This window comes from Hyperolius riggenbachi, chromosome 1 (genome assembly GCF_040937935.1).
Source record: "Hyperolius riggenbachi isolate aHypRig1 chromosome 1, aHypRig1.pri, whole genome shotgun sequence".
Classification (NCBI taxonomy): domain Eukaryota; kingdom Metazoa; phylum Chordata; class Amphibia; order Anura; family Hyperoliidae; genus Hyperolius; species Hyperolius riggenbachi.
This window is the reverse complement of record NC_090646.1, coordinates 1,419,469-1,437,318: the sequence shown is the minus strand read 5'-3', so window position 1 is coordinate 1,437,318 and position 17,850 is coordinate 1,419,469. Positions and strand designations below refer to the sequence as shown.

General features: G+C 56.7%; 1 protein-coding gene across 1 annotated transcript in view; it reads left to right on the top strand.

The window, feature by feature from the left end:
- Positions 1 to 16,460, top strand: part of INO80B (INO80 complex subunit B) — a 32,901-nt gene extending 16,441 nt beyond the window's left edge. The window contains exons 2-5 of the mRNA XM_068265940.1: positions 4,651 to 4,885; positions 7,801 to 7,913; positions 11,712 to 11,872; positions 15,154 to 16,460. Of these exons, the coding sequence (XP_068122041.1) occupies positions 4,651 to 4,885; positions 7,801 to 7,913; positions 11,712 to 11,872; positions 15,154 to 15,687 (1,043 nt within the window). The 3' untranslated portion in view covers positions 15,688 to 16,460. The remainder of the gene's footprint in view (positions 1 to 4,650; positions 4,886 to 7,800; positions 7,914 to 11,711; positions 11,873 to 15,153) is intronic.
- Positions 16,461 to 17,850: the final 1,390 nt, after the last annotated feature.

Sequence of the window (17,850 nt, the reverse complement as noted above, 5' to 3'; positions counted from 1 at the left end):
GCCAGCCACAGGAGCCCAGCATCCAGCCCCAGCCAGCCACAGGAGCCCAGCATCCAGCCCCAGCCAGCCAGCCACAGGAGCCCAGCATCCAGCCCCAGCCAGCCAGCCACAGGAGCCCAGCATCCAGCCCCAGCCAGCCAGCCACAGGAGCCCAGCATCCAGCCCCAGCCAGCCAGCCACAGGAGCCCAGCATCCAGCCCCAGCCAGCCAGCCACAGGAGCCCAGCATCCAGCCCCAGCCAGCCAGACACAGGAGCCCAGCATCCAGCCCCAGCCAGCCAGACACAGGAGCCCAGCATCCAGCCCCAGCCAGCCAGACACAGGAGCCCAGCATCCAGCCCCAGCCAGCCAGACACAGGAGCCCAGCATCCAGCCCCAGCCAGCCAGACACAGGAGCCCAGCATCCAGCCCCAGCCAGCCAGACACAGGAGCCCAGCATCCAGCCCCAGCCAGCCAGACACAGGAGCCCAGCATCCAGCCCCACCCAGACACAGGAGCCCAGCCCCAGCCAGCCAGCCACAGGAGCCCAGCCCCAGCCAGCCAGCCACAGGAGCCCAGCCCCAGCCAGCCAGCCACAGGAACCCAGCATCCAGCCCCAGCCAGCCAGCCACAGGAGCCCAGCATCCAGCCTCAGCCAGCCAGCCACAGGAGCCCAGCATCCAGCCCCAGCCAGCCAGCCACAGGAGCCCAGCATCCAGCCCCAGCCAGCCAGCCACAGGAGCCCAGCATCCAGCCCCAGCCAGCCAGACACAGGAGCCCAGCATCCAGCCCCAGCCAGCCAGACACAGGAGCCCAGCATCCAGCCGCAGCCAGCCAGACACAGGAGCCCAGCATCCAGCCGCAGCCAGCCAGACACAGGAGCCCAGCATCCAGCCCCAGCCAGCCAGACACAGGAGCCCAGCATCCAGCCCCAGCCAGCCAGCCAGCCACAGGAGCCCAGCATCCAGCCCCAGCCAGCCAGCCACAGGAGCCCAGCATCCAGCCCCAGCCAGCCAGCCACAGGAGCCCAGCATCCAGCCCCAGCCAGCCAGACACAGGAGCCCAGCATCCAGCCCCAGCCAGCCAGACACAGGAGCCCAGCATCCAGCCCCAGCCAGCCAGACACAGGAGCCCAGCATCCAGCCCCAGACACAGGAGCCCAGCATCCAGCCCCAGCCAGCCAGACACAGGAGCCCAGCATCCAGCCCCAGCCAGCCAGACACAGGAGCCCAGCATCCAGCCCCAGCCAGCCAGCCACAGGAGCCCAGCCCCAGCCAGCCAGCCACAGGAGCCCAGCCCCAGCCAGCCAGCCACAGGAGCCCAGCCCCAGCCAGCCAGCCACAGGAGCCCAGCCAGCCAGCCACAGGAGCCCAGCCCCAGCCAGCCAGCCACAGGAGCCCAGCCCCAGCCAGCCAGCCACAGGAGCCCAGCCCCAGCCAGCCAGCCAGCCACAGGAGCCCAGCATCCAGCCCCAGCCAGCCAGCCACAGGAGCCCAGCATCCAGCCCCAGCCAGCCACAGGAGCCCAGCATCCAGCCCCAGCCAGCCAGCCACAGGAGCCCAGCATCCAGCCAGCCAGCCACAGGAGCCCAGCATCCAGCCCCAGCCAGCCAGCCACAGGAGCCCAGCATCCAGCCAGCCAGACACAGGAGCCCAGCATCCAGCCGCAGCCAGCCAGACACAGGAGCCCAGCATCCAGCCGCAGCCAGCCAGACACAGGAGCCCAGCATCCAGCCGCAGCCAGCCAGACACAGGAGCCCAGCATCCAGCCGCAGCCAGCCAGACACAGGAGCCCAGCATCCAGCCGCAGCCAGCCAGACACAGGAGCCCAGCATCCAGCCGCAGCCAGCCAGACACAGGAGCCCAGCATCCAGCCCCAGCCAGCCAGACACAGGAGCCCAGCATCCAGCCCCAGCCAGCCAGACACAGGAGCCCAGCATCCAGCCCCAGCCAGCCAGACACAGGAGCCCAGCATCCAGCCCCAGCCAGCCAGACACAGGAGCCCAGCATCCAGCCCCAGCCAGCCAGACACAGGAGCCCAGCATCCAGCCCCAGCCAGCCAGACACAGGAGCCCAGCATCCAGCCCCAGCCAGCCAGACACAGGAGCCCAGCATCCAGCCCCAGCCAGCCAGACACAGGAGCCCAGCATCCAGCCCCAGCCAGCCAGACACAGGAGCCCAGCATCCAGCCCCAGCCAGCCAGACACAGGAGCCCAGCATCCTGCCCCAGCCAGCCAGACACAGGAGCCCAGCATCCAGCCCCAGCCAGCCAGCCACAGGAGCCCAGCATCCAGCCCCAGCCAGCCAGACACAGGAGCCCAGCATCCAGCCCCAGCCAGCCAGACACAGGAGCCCAGCATCCAGCCCCAGCCAGCCAGACACAGGAGCCCAGCATCCAGCCGCAGCCAGCCAGACACAGGAGCCCAGCATCCAGCCGCAGCCAGCCAGACACAGGAGCCCAGCATCCAGCCGCAGCCAGCCAGACACAGGAGCCCAGCATCCAGCCGCAGCCAGCCAGACACAGGAGCCCAGCATCCAGCCGCAGCCAGCCAGACACAGGAGCCCAGCATCCAGCCGCAGCCAGCCAGACACAGGAGCCCAGCATCCAGCCGCAGCCAGCCAGACACAGGAGCCCAGCATCCAGCCGCAGCCAGCCAGACACAGGAGCCCAGCATCCAGCCGCAGCCAGCCAGACACAGGAGCCCAGCATCCAGCCCCAGCCAGCCAGACACAGGAGCCCAGCATCCAGCCCCAGCCAGCCAGACACAGGAGCCCAGCATCCAGCCCCAGCCAGCCAGACACAGGAGCCCAGCATCCAGCCCCAGCCAGCCAGACACAGGAGCCCAGCATCCAGCCCCAGCCAGCCAGACACAGGAGCCCAGCATCCAGCCCCAGCCAGCCAGACACAGGAGCCCAGCATCCAGCCCCAGCCAGCCAGACACAGGAGCCCAGCATCCAGCCCCAGCCAGCCAGACACAGGAGCCCAGCATCCAGCCGCAGCCAGCCAGACACAGGAGCCCAGCATCCAGCCCCAGCCAGCCAGACACAGGAGCCCAGCATCCAGCCCCAGCCAGCCAGACACAGGAGCCCAGCATCCAGCCCCAGCCAGCCAGACACAGGAGCCCAGCATCCAGCCCCAGCCAGCCACAGGAGCCCAGCATCCAGCCCCAGCCAGCCAGCCACAGGAGCCCAGCATCCAGCCCCAGCCAGCCAGCCACAGGAGCCCAGCATCCAGCCCCAGCCAGCCAGCCACAGGAGCCCAGCATCCAGCCCCAGCCAGCCAGCCACAGGAGCCCAGCATCCAGCCCCAGCCAGCCAGCCACAGGAGCCCAGCATCCAGCCCCAGCCAGCCAGCCTCAGGAGCCCAGCATCCAGCCCCAGCCAGCCAGACACAGGAGCCCAGCATCCAGCCCCAGCCAGCCAGACACAGGAGCCCAGCATCCAGCCCCAGCCAGCCAGACACAGGAGCCCAGCATCCAGCCCCAGCCAGCCAGACACAGGAGCCCAGCATCCAGCCCCAGCCAGCCAGACACAGGAGCCCAGCATCCAGCCCCAGCCAGCCAGACACAGGAGCCCAGCATCCAGCCCCAGCCAGCCAGACACAGGAGCCCAGCAAGTATTAGAGACACAGGATCAGCAGGAGAGTCAGGCAACGGGTATTATTTTAAAAGGAAAGATCCACATCCTTCTCAGTTTAGGTTCCATTTGAACAATACCAGTTGCCTGGCAGCCCTGCTGATCTATTTGGCTTCAGTAGTGTCTGAATTGCACCAGAAACAGTTGAGGTATGCGTTGGGTTGCAATATCCCACCTGTCGCAATGCACAGCACACCGACGGTCATTTGCATAGTGCCGCTGCCCTGCGCCCTGGACAGATCACATCACTGGGATTTCCCGGGAATTTCTGCACAAAGTTAAGCGTCCCCCTTTGACTTACATTACCTCCCGGGGCTGCAGCACGCTGTTCTCTCTGCGTCGGACGAGGGGGGATCGGAACCTTTCCAGAGCACCATGACGGCCCGCAATAAGTGCAAGGCTCCCTAGCCTTCCATTGCCTTTGCGACCCCTCGCATCAGTTTAGGTTTCCCTTTAAACAATACCAGTTGCCTGGCAGTCCTGCTGATCTATTTGGCTGCAGTAGTGTCTGAATAATGCCAGAAACAAGCATGCATTTCCCGCTCGATCGGCGGGATCGATTATTTCTGACATGTTTGATCGGGTTTCGATTGATACAGCTGTCGATTTTGCATACTTAACATGAGTAAATTGAAGGCTGTATCGATCGAGACCCGATCGAACATGTCAGAAATAATCGATCGACCAATCGTTCAAGTGGGAAATCGCATCGTGTGTAGTCAGCATAAAATTGATTGCATCATCAGGAACAATTTCAACGTCAGCACATGATGCAACTTCCTATCAGATCACCTGTCGGTCTGAGGGAAAATTGTACATTGTGTACCAGGCTTTACGGCCAGAGGATCAGCAGGACTGCCAGGAAACTGGTGAATTCAGTGCATTCATGTTTTTATCTGTGTCTCTCACTCTCTCATCACCTATCTCTGTCCCTATTGGTCGTTCTCAGTATGTGTTGGCGCAGGAAGCCTGCCGAGCAGTGTCTTCCTGTAGATTGTCAGCTCCTCAGACCACGGCTCACCCATCTCTCTCCGCAGGTGATGGGGAGGACCTGTCCTCGCACAGCGCTCATAAGAAGAAGCATAAGAAGCATAAAAAACACAAGAAGAAGCATCACCAGGACGGCAACAACAGCAGCGCCACCATCTACTCGCAGCACCGCCACACTGACCCCGCCCACCACCGCCTCCCAGAGCCCTCCCTCCAATCACCGCACAAACCACAGCTGAAACTCAAGATCAAACTGGGAGGGCAGGTGCTGGGAACCAAAAAGTGAGTGACGCCCCTCCCCCCCCATGACTCTCAGCCCCCGTCTGTGGCCGGCCTCTGTCGCCCCCCCCCCCCCCCCCCCGGTCTGTGGCCGGCCTCTGTCGCCCCCCCGTCTGTGGCCCCCTAGTGGTCGGACCGCACAATGCCTTCCAATCGGTTTTAGCACACAAACCATGCAATCTGTGGTCGCAATCAGTGCACAGAAACCGCTGGAATTTTGGCAGCGAACAGACCAGAGGGAGGCGTGCGATCTATAAAACACAAAATACTAGGCTGCCACCATCTCTGTTACCATGGGACAGAGAATCCCACTGACTGGCTGACTCTAGACCTGCAAATAAAACGGTTAAACACACTCCTTTATCTAGCTATCAACAATAGTAGCAACTCTTCAGAAGCTAGGGTACCGGTGGTGCGGCTGAATAGCAGGGTAGCTGAACAAATAAAATGACTTTTTAGAAGTCTTTATTATAAATGCAATAAAAAATAATTAATATATACAGAAATTAATTAAAATCAACAATTATAGAGACATTAGTAGCGCAGTATGAAAATAAAAATAGGGGTAGAAATACATGGATACTTAAGCTCAGGTGAAATATGTCCTTTCTGGGAAATCTGAGCACATGGAAAATGTCCTTTGTTTCAGTTCAGGCAATGGCCGCCAGCCACATGGTCCTCTGCCTGGCCTTATCAGGTGATGCTACACAGGGGAGGACTGCCCCTCCTTGTTTGCTTCCTGGTTTTATGGAAGCTAGTTTTGGGGTGGGACCAAGCCCGCCCCTCTGGTGTACAAACCAATCACAGTTAAAGTCCTTGGAGAGAGATTTAGGTTTAAACGTATAAAACGCTGTAATTCAGAACCGATAAATGCCACATGTGCGCTGATAACAGATTAATACACAGTGGATTCTGGGAATCATACAGAGACCAAAAATCCTGAGTCTAGCCCAAGTGGTTGCACCAAAATTAATAACTCTGCTTAGGAATGGGCTAAGAACTCCCACGCTCTCTTAAAACGTGCGCAATTTCAACTGCACCTAAATGTGTTATTTTAGTAGAGATAGTCAGTGGCATGCTGCTACAAGCTTACCAAAAAATGACTGGCTATATTTTCACTTTGGGCTGTCCATATGACAAAGTCATGCTGTGTTGCTGCCCTTCCGTCTGGGGGACTGCAGTTTCTGAATAGGCCCCCTGCTGTGGCTTTTCCTGACTATTTCTGTGTATGCTGTCATTCACAGGTAACTGTGATGAGGTAATTACCTGGCCAGAGTTGTGACAGGTACGTGTGAACTGTCTTCTGGGCTCCCTGCATTCTGAAGTAGCTTAGGCCAAATGGTGCTGAAACACACTCAGCTGTAAGTTTCTTTTGAACCAGCTAATTACACCAACATTAACTTCACTGGGCAACAAACATACTTCAGGAAAATAAAAAATGTCATTCTAATCGCTGAAATGACTGCGCGAATCTTCCCGATTCGCCTGCGTTTCTCATGGCCGTTCCTCTGTCGCCCCTGTCCGTGGCTTTCCTCTGTCACCCACCATCTGTGGCCGTTCCTCTGTCGCCCCTGTCCTCCCTGCCTCCCTCTGTCACCCACCATCTGTGGCCGCCCTCTGTCGCCCCGTCCGTGGCTTTCCTCTGTCACCCACCATCTGTGGCCGCCCTCTGTCGCCCCGTCCGTGGCCTCGCTCTGTCACCCACCATCTGTGGCAGTCCTCTGTCGCCCCTGTCCTCCCTGCCGCCCTCTGTCACCCACCATCTGTGGCCGCCCTCTGTCGCCCCGTCCGTGGCCTTGCTCTGTCACCCACCATCTGTGGCAGTCCTCTGTCGCCCCTGTCTGAGGCCGCCCTCTGTCACCCACCATCTGTGGCCACCCTCTGTCGCTTCGTCCGTGGCCTCCCTCTGTCACCCACCATCTGTGGCTGCCCTCTGTTGCCCCGTCCCTGGCCTCCCTCTGTCACCCACCATCTGTGGCCGCCCTCTGTTGCCCCGTCCCTGGCCTCCCTCTGTCACCCACCATCTGTGGCCGCCCTCTGTTGCCCCGTCCGTGGCCTCCATCTGTCACCCACCATCTGTGGCCGCCCTCGGTCACCCCCCTGTCCGAGGCCGCCCTCTGTAACCCCCCCCCCCCCCCCGCGTCCGAGGCCGCCCTCTGTCACCCCCCCGTCCGAGGCCGCCCTCTGTCACCCCCCCCCCCCGTCCGAGGCAGCCCTCTGTCACCCCCCCCCCCCCCCCCCGTCCGAGGCCGCCCTCTGTCACCCCCCTGTCCGAGGCCGCCCTCTGTCACCCCCCCGTCCGAGGCCGCCCTCTGTTGCTCCCATCCGTGGCTGCCCTCTGTGGCCTCCTTCGGTATCCCCCCCCCCAGTCTGTGGCCGCCCTCTGTCACCCCGCCTGTGGCCGCCCTCTGTCACCCCGCCTGTGGCCGCCCTCTGTCACCCCGCCTGTGGCCGCCCTCTGTCACCCCGCCTGTGGCCGCCCTCTGTCACCCCTGTCTGTGGCCGCCCTCTGTCTCTCCACCATCTGCCCCCCCCCAGTGGACTCCCTTTGTCACCCCCCCCCCCCCCCAGTCTTTGACCGCCCTCTGTCACCTCATGTTTCTGTATGTGGCCGCCCTTTCTCTCACCCCCGTCTGTGGCCGCTCTCTGTTCCCCCCCCCCCAGTCTGTGGCCGCCCTTTCTCTCACCCCAGTCTGTGGCCGCTCTGTCCCCCCCCCCCCCCCCCAGTCTGTGGCCGCCCTTTCTCTCACCCCCGTCTGTGACCGCCCTCTGTCTCCCCCATCTGTGGGCGGCCTGTTACCTGTCTGTGACCGCCCTCTGTCCCCTCATGTTTCTGTATGTGGCCTTTCTCTCAGTGGTCACTCCTTGTCACACTACACTGCTGGTTCTCCTGACCTGTGTTTGCTCTGGTCCCGCAGTGTCCCCACCTTCACTGTGGTGCCGCAGGTTCCGCAGTCTCCCCTGATGGTGGACGATGAAGATGAGGAGCCACTGGAAGGAGTCCCGATCGAGCAGTACCGAGCCTGGCTGGGTAAGATGCTGATGCCACTGAAGGGAAATGCCTCAGGAGAGGAAGCCCCTCATTTCTCTACCCAGCTGTTCCTGCACCCCCCAAAGCCAATTACGCAGGCAATACTTGTAGAGGGACCCCGCAGGGGAAGAGCCTTGAGTGGTGACAGATATCGGGGGAGCACCCTCCTGTGGTGACAGATATAGGGGGAGGGGCCTCCTGTGGTGACAGATATAGGGGGAGGGGCCTCCTGTGGTGATGGATATAAGGGAGGGACATTCTGTGGCGATGTATATAGGGGAGGGGCCTCCTGTGGTGACGGATATAGGGGAGGGGCCTCCTGTGGTGACGGATATAGGGGAGGGGCCTCATGTGGTGACGGATATAGGGGAGGGGCCTCATGTGGTGACGGATATAGGGAGAGTTGCCTCCTGTGGTGATGAATATAGGGGAGGGGCCTCCTGTGGTGATGGATATAGGGGAGGGGCCTCCTGTGGCGATGAATATAGGGGGAGGGGTCTTCTGTGGTGACGGATATAGGGGGAGCGGCCTCCTGTGGTGATGGATATAAGGGAGGGACCTCCTGTGGTGACAGATATAGGGGGAGGGGCCTCCTGTGGTGACGGATATAGGGGAAGGGGCCTCCTGTGGTGATGGATATAAGGGAGGGACATTCTGTGGCGATGTATATAGGGGAGGGGCCTCCTGTGGTGACGGATATAGGGGAGGGGCCTCCTGTGGTGACGGATATAGGGGAGGGGCCTCATGTGGTGACGGATATAGGGGAGGGGCCTCATGTGGTGACGGATATAGGGGAGGGGCCTCATGTGGTGACGGATATAGGGAGAGTTGCCTCCTGTGGTGATGAATATAGGGGGAGGGGCCTTCTGTGGTGACGGATATAGGGGGAGCGGCCTCCTGTGGTGATGGATATAAGGGAGGAACCTCATGTGGTGACGGATATAGGGAGAGTTGCCTCCTGTGGTGATGGATATAGGGGAGGGGCCTCCTGTGGCGATGAATATAGGGGGAGGATCCTTCTGTGGTGACGGATGTAGGGGGAGCGGCCTCCTGTGGTGATGGATATAAGGGAGGGACCTTCTGTGGTGATGTATATAGGGGAGGGGCCTCCTGTGGTGAAGGATATAGGGGAGGGGCCTCCTGTGGTGATGGATATAAGGGAGGGGCCTCATGTGGTGACGGATATAGGGAGAGTTGCCTCCTGTGGTGATGGATATAGGGGAGGGGCCTCCTGTGGCGATGAATATAGGGGGAGGGGCCTTCTGTGGTGACGGATATAGGGGGAGCGGCCTCCTGTGGTGATGGATATAAGGGAGGGACCTTCTGTGGTGATGTATATAGGGGAGGGGCCTCCTGTGGTGAAGGATATAGGGGAGGGGCCTCCTGTGGTGACGGATATAGAGGGGCCTCATGTGGTGACGGATATAGGGAGAGTTGCCTCCTGTGGTGACAGATATAGGGGTAGGGGCCTCCTGTGGTGACGGATATAAGGGAGGGACCTTCTGTGGTGATGTATATAGGGGAGGAGCCTCCTGTGGTGACGGATATAGGGTAGGGGCCTCATGTGGTGACGGATATAAGGAGAGTTGCCTCCTGTGGTGATGGATATAGGGGGAGGGGCCTCCTGTGGTGACGGATATAGGGGGGGGCCTCCTGTGGTGACGGATATAAGGGGAGCGGCCTCCTGTGGTGATGGATATAAGGGTGGGACCTTCTGTGATGTATATAGGGGAGGGGCCTCCTGTGGTGACGGATATAGGGGAGGGGCCTCATGTGGTGACGGAAATAGGGGAGGGGCCTCATGTGGTAACGGATATAGGGAGAGTTGCCTCCTGTGGTGATGGATATAGGGGAGGGGGCCTCCTGTGGCGATGAATATAGGGGGAGGGGCCTTCTGTGGTGACGGATATAGGGGGAGCGGCCTCCTGTGGTGATGGATATAAGGGAGGGGCCTCATGTGGTGACGGATATAGGGAGAGTTGCCTCCTGTGGCGATGGATATAGGGGAGGGGCCTCCTGTGGCGATAAATATAGGGGGAGGGGCCTTCTGTGGTGACGGATGTAGGGGGAGCGGCCTCCTGTGGTGATGGATATAAGGGAGGGGCCTCATGTGGTGAAGGATATAGGGGAAGGGCCTCCTGTGGTGATGGATATAAGGGAGGGGCCTCATGTGGTGACGGATATAGGGAGAGTTGCCCCCTGTGGTGATGGATATAGGGGAGGGGCCTCCTGTGGCGATGAATATAGGGGGAGGGGTCTTCTGTGGTGACGGATATAGGGGGAGCGGCCTCCTGTGGTGATGGATATAAGGGAGGGACCTTCTGTGGTGATGTATATAGGGGAGGGGCCTCCTGTGGTGAAGGATATAGGGGAGGGGCCTCCTGTGGTGACAGATATAGAGGGGCCTCATGTGGTGATGGATATAGGGGGAGGGGCCTCCTGTGGTGATGGATATAAGGGAGGGGCCTCATGTGGTGAAGGATATAGGGGAAGGGCCTCCTGTGGTGATGGATATAAGGGAGGGGCCTCATGTGGTGACGGATATAGGGAGAGTTGCCCCCTGTGGTGATGGATATAGGGGAGGGGCCTCCTGTGGCGATGAATATAGGGGGAGGGGTCTTCTGTGGTGACGGATATAGGGGGAGCGGCCTCCTGTGGTGATGGATATAAGGGAGGGACCTTCTGTGGTGATGTATATAGGGGAGGGGCCTCCTGTGGTGACGGATATAGGGGAGGGGCCTCATGTGGTGACGGATATAGGGAGAGTTGCCTCCTGTGGTGATGGATATAGGGGGAGGGGCCTCCTGTGGTGACAGATATAGGGGAGGGGCCTCCTGTGGTGACGGATATAGGGGGAGGGGCCTCCTGTGGTGACGGATATAAGGGGAGCGGCCTCCTGTGGTGATGGATATAAGGGTGGGACCTTCTGTGATGTATATAGGGGAGGGGCCTCCTGTGGTGACGGATATAGGGGAGGGGCCTCATGTGGTGACGGATATAGGGGAGGGGCCTGTCACAGGAGCCCTAGTGGCTGACCGCAATTGGCCTTCTAAACGGTGCCAGCGCACAGATCGTGCGAACTCTGGTCGCAGTCAATGCGCAGGAACCGCTAAGAATTAGCCGCAGACAAACCAGAAGGGAGCCTGTGAGATATGGGTAATTACAACGTACACACGATTCCAGGGTATCTGCCACCACCACTGGTATGGGCCAGTGGACCCGATTTACTGACTGACTAGTCCTGCGAATAAAACGGTTACACACACGGTATTCTGTCTAGCCAACAACAAACAAACAGTAGCGTCTCTTCAGAGACCCGGGATCAGTTCTGTGTGTGCTGATAAGCAGGGTAGCGGACAGTGAATGACTTGGATAAAGTCGTTTATTCACAGCAATATAAATAATTAATATATACAGACAATTATTAAAATCAACAATTATTAAAACAGTAATAGCCAGTATAAAAAATAAAAGAAGGGAGAAAAATACTTAGTTCCTGGAAAGATGTCCTTTTTGTGGGAAAAATCAGAGTTCTGGGTTTCAATCAAAGTTCAGAGTTCAGACCAGGTGGATGCCAGCATATCCTCAAGCTGGCACCGATGAGTTCAAGATGTTTTCAGGGTGGAGGACACTGAGTTTCCTCCGTTTTGAAGTGTGTCGCTCAGTCTCGGCCATATTGGAGGGGGCGTTTTGTTCCATTTATATGAAGCCTTTGTAGCTGTGGATGTGACAGTTTGAGTGTCTGCCGGTGAGATTGGGATATTCCCGTTTATTAATTGAATGTGATTCCACCAACAGACGAGGACAGTAACCTAGACCCCCTGCCCTCCCCTGTGGGGGTCCGAGAGGCCGAGCAGGATGAGGAGAGCCGCTGGCTGGATGCTCTGGAGAGAGGAGACCTCGATGTCAACGGAGATCTGAAGAGGGAGATCGATGAGAGTCTGCTAACAGCCCGACAGGTGAGAGCGCTGTACAAATCTGGTCTGTGCTGTACAAATCCCTCCCCCAACACACAAGAGCGGGGTCTGTGCTGTACACATCCCTCCCCCATCACATGACAGGTGAGGAGAGTGCTGTACAAATCCCTCCCCCATCACATGACAGGTGAGGAGAGTGCTGTACAAATCCCTCCCCCATCACATGACAGGTGAGGAGAGTGCTGTACAAATCCCTCCCCCATCACATGACAGGTGAGGAGAGTGCTGTACAAATCCCTCCCCCATCACATGACCATTGAGGAGAGCGCTGTACAAATCCCTCCCCCATCACATGACAGGTGAGGAGAGTGCTGTTCAAATCCCTCCCCTATCACATCACAGATGAGGAGAATGCTGTACAAATCCCTCCCCCATCACATGACAGGTGAGGAGAATGCTGTACAAATCCCTCCCCCATCACATGACAGGTGAGGAGAGTGCTGTACAAATCCCTCCCCCATCACATGACAGGTGAGGAGAGTGCTGTACAAATCCCTCCCCCATCACATGACAGGTGAGGAGAGTGCTGTACAAATCCCTCCCCCATCACATGACAGGTGAGGAGAGTGCTGTACAAATCCCTCCCCCATCACATGACCATTGAGGAGAGCGCTGTACAAATCCCTCCCCCATCACATGACAGGTGAGGAGAGTGCTGTACAAATCCCTCCCCTATCACATCACAGATGAGGAGAATGCTGTACAAATCCCTCCCCCATCACATGACAGGTGAGGAGAGTGCTGTACAAATCCCTCCCCCATCACATGACAGGTGAGGAGAGTGCTGTACAAATCCCTCCCCCATCACATGACAGGTGAGGAGAGCGCTGTACAAATCCCTCCCCCATCACATGACAGGTGAGGAGAGCGCTGTACAAATCCCTCCCCCATCACATGACAGGTGTAACAGCTCCTTATAGGCTGAGAAGGGTGTGTCCTGTATGAAATATATTTATACATTTATTAGGGTGGACCGGGGTTCTCTACCACAGGAATAATGTTTTGTAGGTTTTCTTTTGTACTTGGAGAATCTGTACTGTAAAATTCTTACAATAAAAAGCACACCATTCTCTTCATGATGTTCTCCTGGGCCCTCTGTGCTGTTTCTGCCACTCCCTGCTGCAATCCTGGCTTGTAATTGCCAGTTTTAGGCAGTGTTTACAAACAAAAGACATAGATGCCAACAGCTTGTGATAGGCTGAGAGGAGCTCAGTCTGTGACTCACACAGAGCCTGCAGGGGTGTGGAGAGGGTGTGTATAGCTTCTACCCTATCACAGCAGAGCTGCACATTCCTGCCTGAGTGCCTAAGCCCGACAAAGCCGTCAGAGGAAAGAAGATTAGATTATACAACAGAGATAATACAGCCACTGTGCAACTAGGAAAGGCTGCAGTTAGACAGCACATTAGAACAGGTATAGGAACTTATAGGATGGAAGAAATAAGGCTGAACATTGTGTTACAGAGTCTCTTCAAGCAGATTGAAGTTTAGGGAGCATTTGTCCAGATTTTAGACCACGAGTCCATTGAGGTGACTGCTTAAGTCTTAATCCCAAAACTGCATGTATTCATGTACTTACGCTGAACATGGCTATTTTGTGGGTAAAGTGGGTGGACAGATCAGTGGCTGAGAGGGCAGAGGTAGGGGGAGGAGCGGTGGGGTTAAGGAGGGAGTTGAAGGTGGCGAAGAGGCGCCGAGGGTTGGAGGCTTGGGATCCGATCAGGGCAGCAAAGTCATTTTGTTTAGCATCAGTTAATGCGGAATAGAACAGCTGCAGGTTGGCCTTGTACTCCAAGAAGTCGGAGTTGAGGCGGGATCTCCTCCATTTGCGATCATAGGCGCGTGTCTGTTTTTGGAGGTTGCGAGTGTGTGCGTTGTGCCAGGGCTGGGGGTTGATGGGGCGGCTGGGGCGGAATGTGGGGGGTGCAGCAATGTCTAGGGCTCCTGAAAGGGCCTGGCTGTATTGGGCCACAGCTTGGTTTAGGCAGGTAAGGTTGGGGAGGGAGTGGAGGGGGTTGGCTAGTGTAGCTGGGTCGGGGTTACGCAGATCTCTCTGCCAATGACCTGCGGGTGGTGGAGGGTGGGAGGAGCATGATGGGGAGATGGAGAAAGTGAGAAGGTGATGGTCTGAGAGGGGGAAGGGTGTGAGGTCCAGGTTGGGGAGGGTGGCGGATTTTGAGAAAATGAGGTCTAGAGTGTGGCCAGTGTGGTGGGTGGGGGCATTGGTGTGTTGGCCAGCGTGGTGGGTGGGGGCATTGGTGTGTTGGCCAGTGTGGTGGGTGGGGGCATTGGTGTGTTGGCCAGCGTGGTGGGGGCATTGGTGTGTTGGGAGAGGCCAAGGGAACTAGTGAGGGAGAGCAGTTGAGAGGCTGCGGGGGAGTAAGGATTGTCCATGGGGATGTTGAAGTCCCCAAGTATGATAATGGGGAGGTCAGAGGAGAGGATGTGTGGGAGCCAAGAGGCCAGGTTGTCCAGGAATTGTGTAGTGGGGGTGGATGGGGGGCGGTAAAGGACTGCGATGACTGCCGGAAGGGGATGGTAGAGGCAGATAACATGGGTCTCAAAGGAGGTAAAGTGTAAGGAAGGGGGTGGCGTGAGGAAAGTGCAGGATGGGGGGAGGAGCAGCCTAAGAGAACAATATAATCAGAATACAATAAGCTGAAGTCATCATACACATATATACAGTGTATACTACACTGCTGTATTAGGGCCTGTTTCCACTTAAAGTGGATCCAGGATAAACTTTTACTCATTGCATAATTGTGTTCCTTTCATATAGTTTAGGGCATTCCTCAAGCCAAATACTTTTTTTTATACCCTAATTCCCTATAAACTAAACAAGCCTCGCCCACAGCTTCTCCAGTGCCTTGGCACTCTGAGACCCATGTAGCAAGTGCTCATGGGAGCTCAGTCTGGGCAGGAGGTGTTACTAGCCAGAGATCTCGGATCCGCTATAAGTAAGTGTAATACGCAGTGTTCTCTGCATCTGAGTCAGGCGGGGAAACGCTGCCCATTCCAGCCGGTGCAATTCTGCACGGCCCTAAACCACTAAAACTTTCTATGCTGAATAGGTGGAAGGGGGGTAGTTTTGGAAGTGGGTGGAGCTTATTGTGGGTGGGGCCTAACATGCTTGCCTGCCATATGTACAGCTGTTATGTGTTGCTGTTCAGTTTGGAGCCTTCTTATAGATGGAATGATCTCTATTCTGCATAGGACAGTCTGTCGGTGTGGATTGTGGACTGACATTCTCTCTTCTCCCTCCAGAGGGCGCTCCTCCAGAAACAACAGACTCCGACCATCCCTCTCTACACGCCCCCCGCTTATGCCCGCCCCTCACCAGAGCTCTCCCAGGAGATGATTGTGAAGCGGGAAGAGAAGGCGCGGAAGAGGCGTCTGCAGGCAGCAAAGAAGGCTGAAGAGAGCAAGAAACAGACCATCGAGAGACTGACTAAGACCTCCAAATCCCGAGGCGCTAAACCCAGCCAGGGGAGGAGAGGACGGCAGCCACCCTGTCCCACCATCCGCTACAAGCACACCCTGCACATGATCACCGTGTCCTACCCTGTGGGCGTTCCATGCCCCGCCCCTGCGGAACCTCCACCAGCACTGCCCGCCCCACAGCTCTGTGGAGTCCCCGGCTGCGGCAACCTCAAGAAGTACGCCTGTTCTAAGACTCTTGTCCCGCTCTGTAGCTTAGAGTGCTACCGCAAGAACCTGCAGAGCCTCAGCCGGCCAGAGAGTGGCGCACTGGCAGAGGACACCGGGTCCACACAGACAACCATAAAGAGCACAGCATGACAAATACAGAGCTGGGTACAGCGGACAGTTACTATAGACATGCAGGTCTCCAGCCGCGGGAATAGTTATTACTGCGGTGGAGGATGCGGGCCCACAAGGACACCGGCAGAGAGAAGGGCATGTTGTGGACACTTACAGACTGCTATATGGATATAAAGCTGTACAAATCCAGAGATGTACAGGATCACGGGGAGGACACGGACACATGCAGAGAGCAGGGCGTGTTGTGGATATAAACGTGTACAGAACCACGGCCGGATGGGGGGAGGACACGGACACATGCAGAGAGCACGGCATGATGGGGATGTGTACAGACTAGTACTACGAAGGGGGGACATGCAGAGAGCACGGCATGATGAGGACGTGTACAGACTAGTACCACGGGGAGAAGGGGGACATGCAGGGAGCAGGGCGTGATGGAGACGTGTACAGACTAATACTACGGGGGGAGGGGGGACATGCAGAGAGCAGGGCATGATGGGGACGTGTAAAGACTAGTACCACGGAGGGGGCAGACATGCAGAGAGCAGGGCGTGATGGAGACGTGTACAGACTAGTACCACGGAGGGGGCAGACATGCAGAGAGCAGGGCGTGATGGAGACGTGTACAGACTAGTACCACGGAGGGGGCAGACATGCAGAGAGCAGGGCGTGATGGAGACGTGTACAGACTAGTACCACGGAATGGGCAGACATGCAGAGAGCAGGGCGTGATGGAGAAGTGTATAGACTAGTACCACGGAGGGGAAGGGGGGGCAGAGAGCAGGGCGTGATGGAGACATGTACAGACTAGTACCACGGGGGGGGGGGGGGGGGGCAGACATGCAGAGAGAAGGGGCGTGATGGAGACGTGTACAGACTAGTACCACGGAGGGGGCAGACATGCAGAGAGCAGGGCGTTATGGAGACGTGTACAGACTAGTACCACAGGGGGGGCAGACATGCAGAGAGCAGGGCGTGATGGAGACGTGTACAGACTAGTACCACAGGGGGGGGGGGCAGACATGCAGAGAGCAGGGCGTGATGGGGACGTGTACAGAGCTGTTAGATACAGGACGATATGCAGCTGCCTGCGTTCTGCCACATCTCCAGGACTTCGGACATTACGCAGGTCACATGACCACAGCAGCTGGAGTCCCGCCCTCAGTAGACAGTTGGCTCAGCTCTTGTGACTGAGACAAAAATGGTATTTATTTTATTTTTTTATTGCACATAATAAAATGGGACATTGATCGCCACATGTAAGTGCTTTCTGAGTCATCAACCATTAGCTTATAATTCCAATGATAATGGTATGTTTTTCAAAAGTAAAAAATGAAATAAAATGCACTTGTTCCATATTATTACACACAGAGTTTCAAAAACATTTATAGGCTGTTAAGGGCTGAAAATGTCATTTGTTGAATTTGCAGCATTCGGAGGTCAGAATTACTGAAATCAAAAGCTATTTTAAGCAAAAACATCTTAACTGGTCGTTATGTAGTAACATACATAAACCCCTTATTTGTTAGCAGCTGCACAATTCTTGCATCCATTGCACTTGTGAGTTTTTTGAGATTCTGCTTGAATTTTTTTGCAGGATGTCAGAATAGCCTCTCAAAGCTGCCGTTTGGATGTAAACTGCCTCCCACCCTCATAGATATTTTTTTGCTACAGGTTGCTCCAAAGATTCTCAGTAGGATTGAGGTCAGGGGAGATGGGGGCCATTCAAGGAGTTTCTCTCCTTTAATGCCGATAGCAGTCACTGATGCAGAGGTAATGCTTGCATATGAAATGGCACACTGTCACGCATGAAGAGGATTTTATCACAGAAAATATGGTTCTTCTTTAACTACTTTCACCTCCTGGACGTAGAAGCTACGTCCAGGAGGCCATGTGCGCTTCCGGCCGTGGATCGTTAGCCCAGGAATCAATGAATCGGGCCTTGGTGCCCGATCACTGATTCCTCTCCCCCGCAGAAAAAGCGACGGCTTTTCTTGGAAGCCTTGCTTTTTCTGCCTTCTATGTCCCCCTAAGCGTACATGTTACACTTAGAATGACGTTATGTAAACAAACCTAAGGTTGCTATCTTGTGGCCAAAAAGTAAAACTACATCTACATTAAAAAAAATGAATATATATTTACATTAAAAAAATTACTATTTACATCCCACCCTCCCAAAAA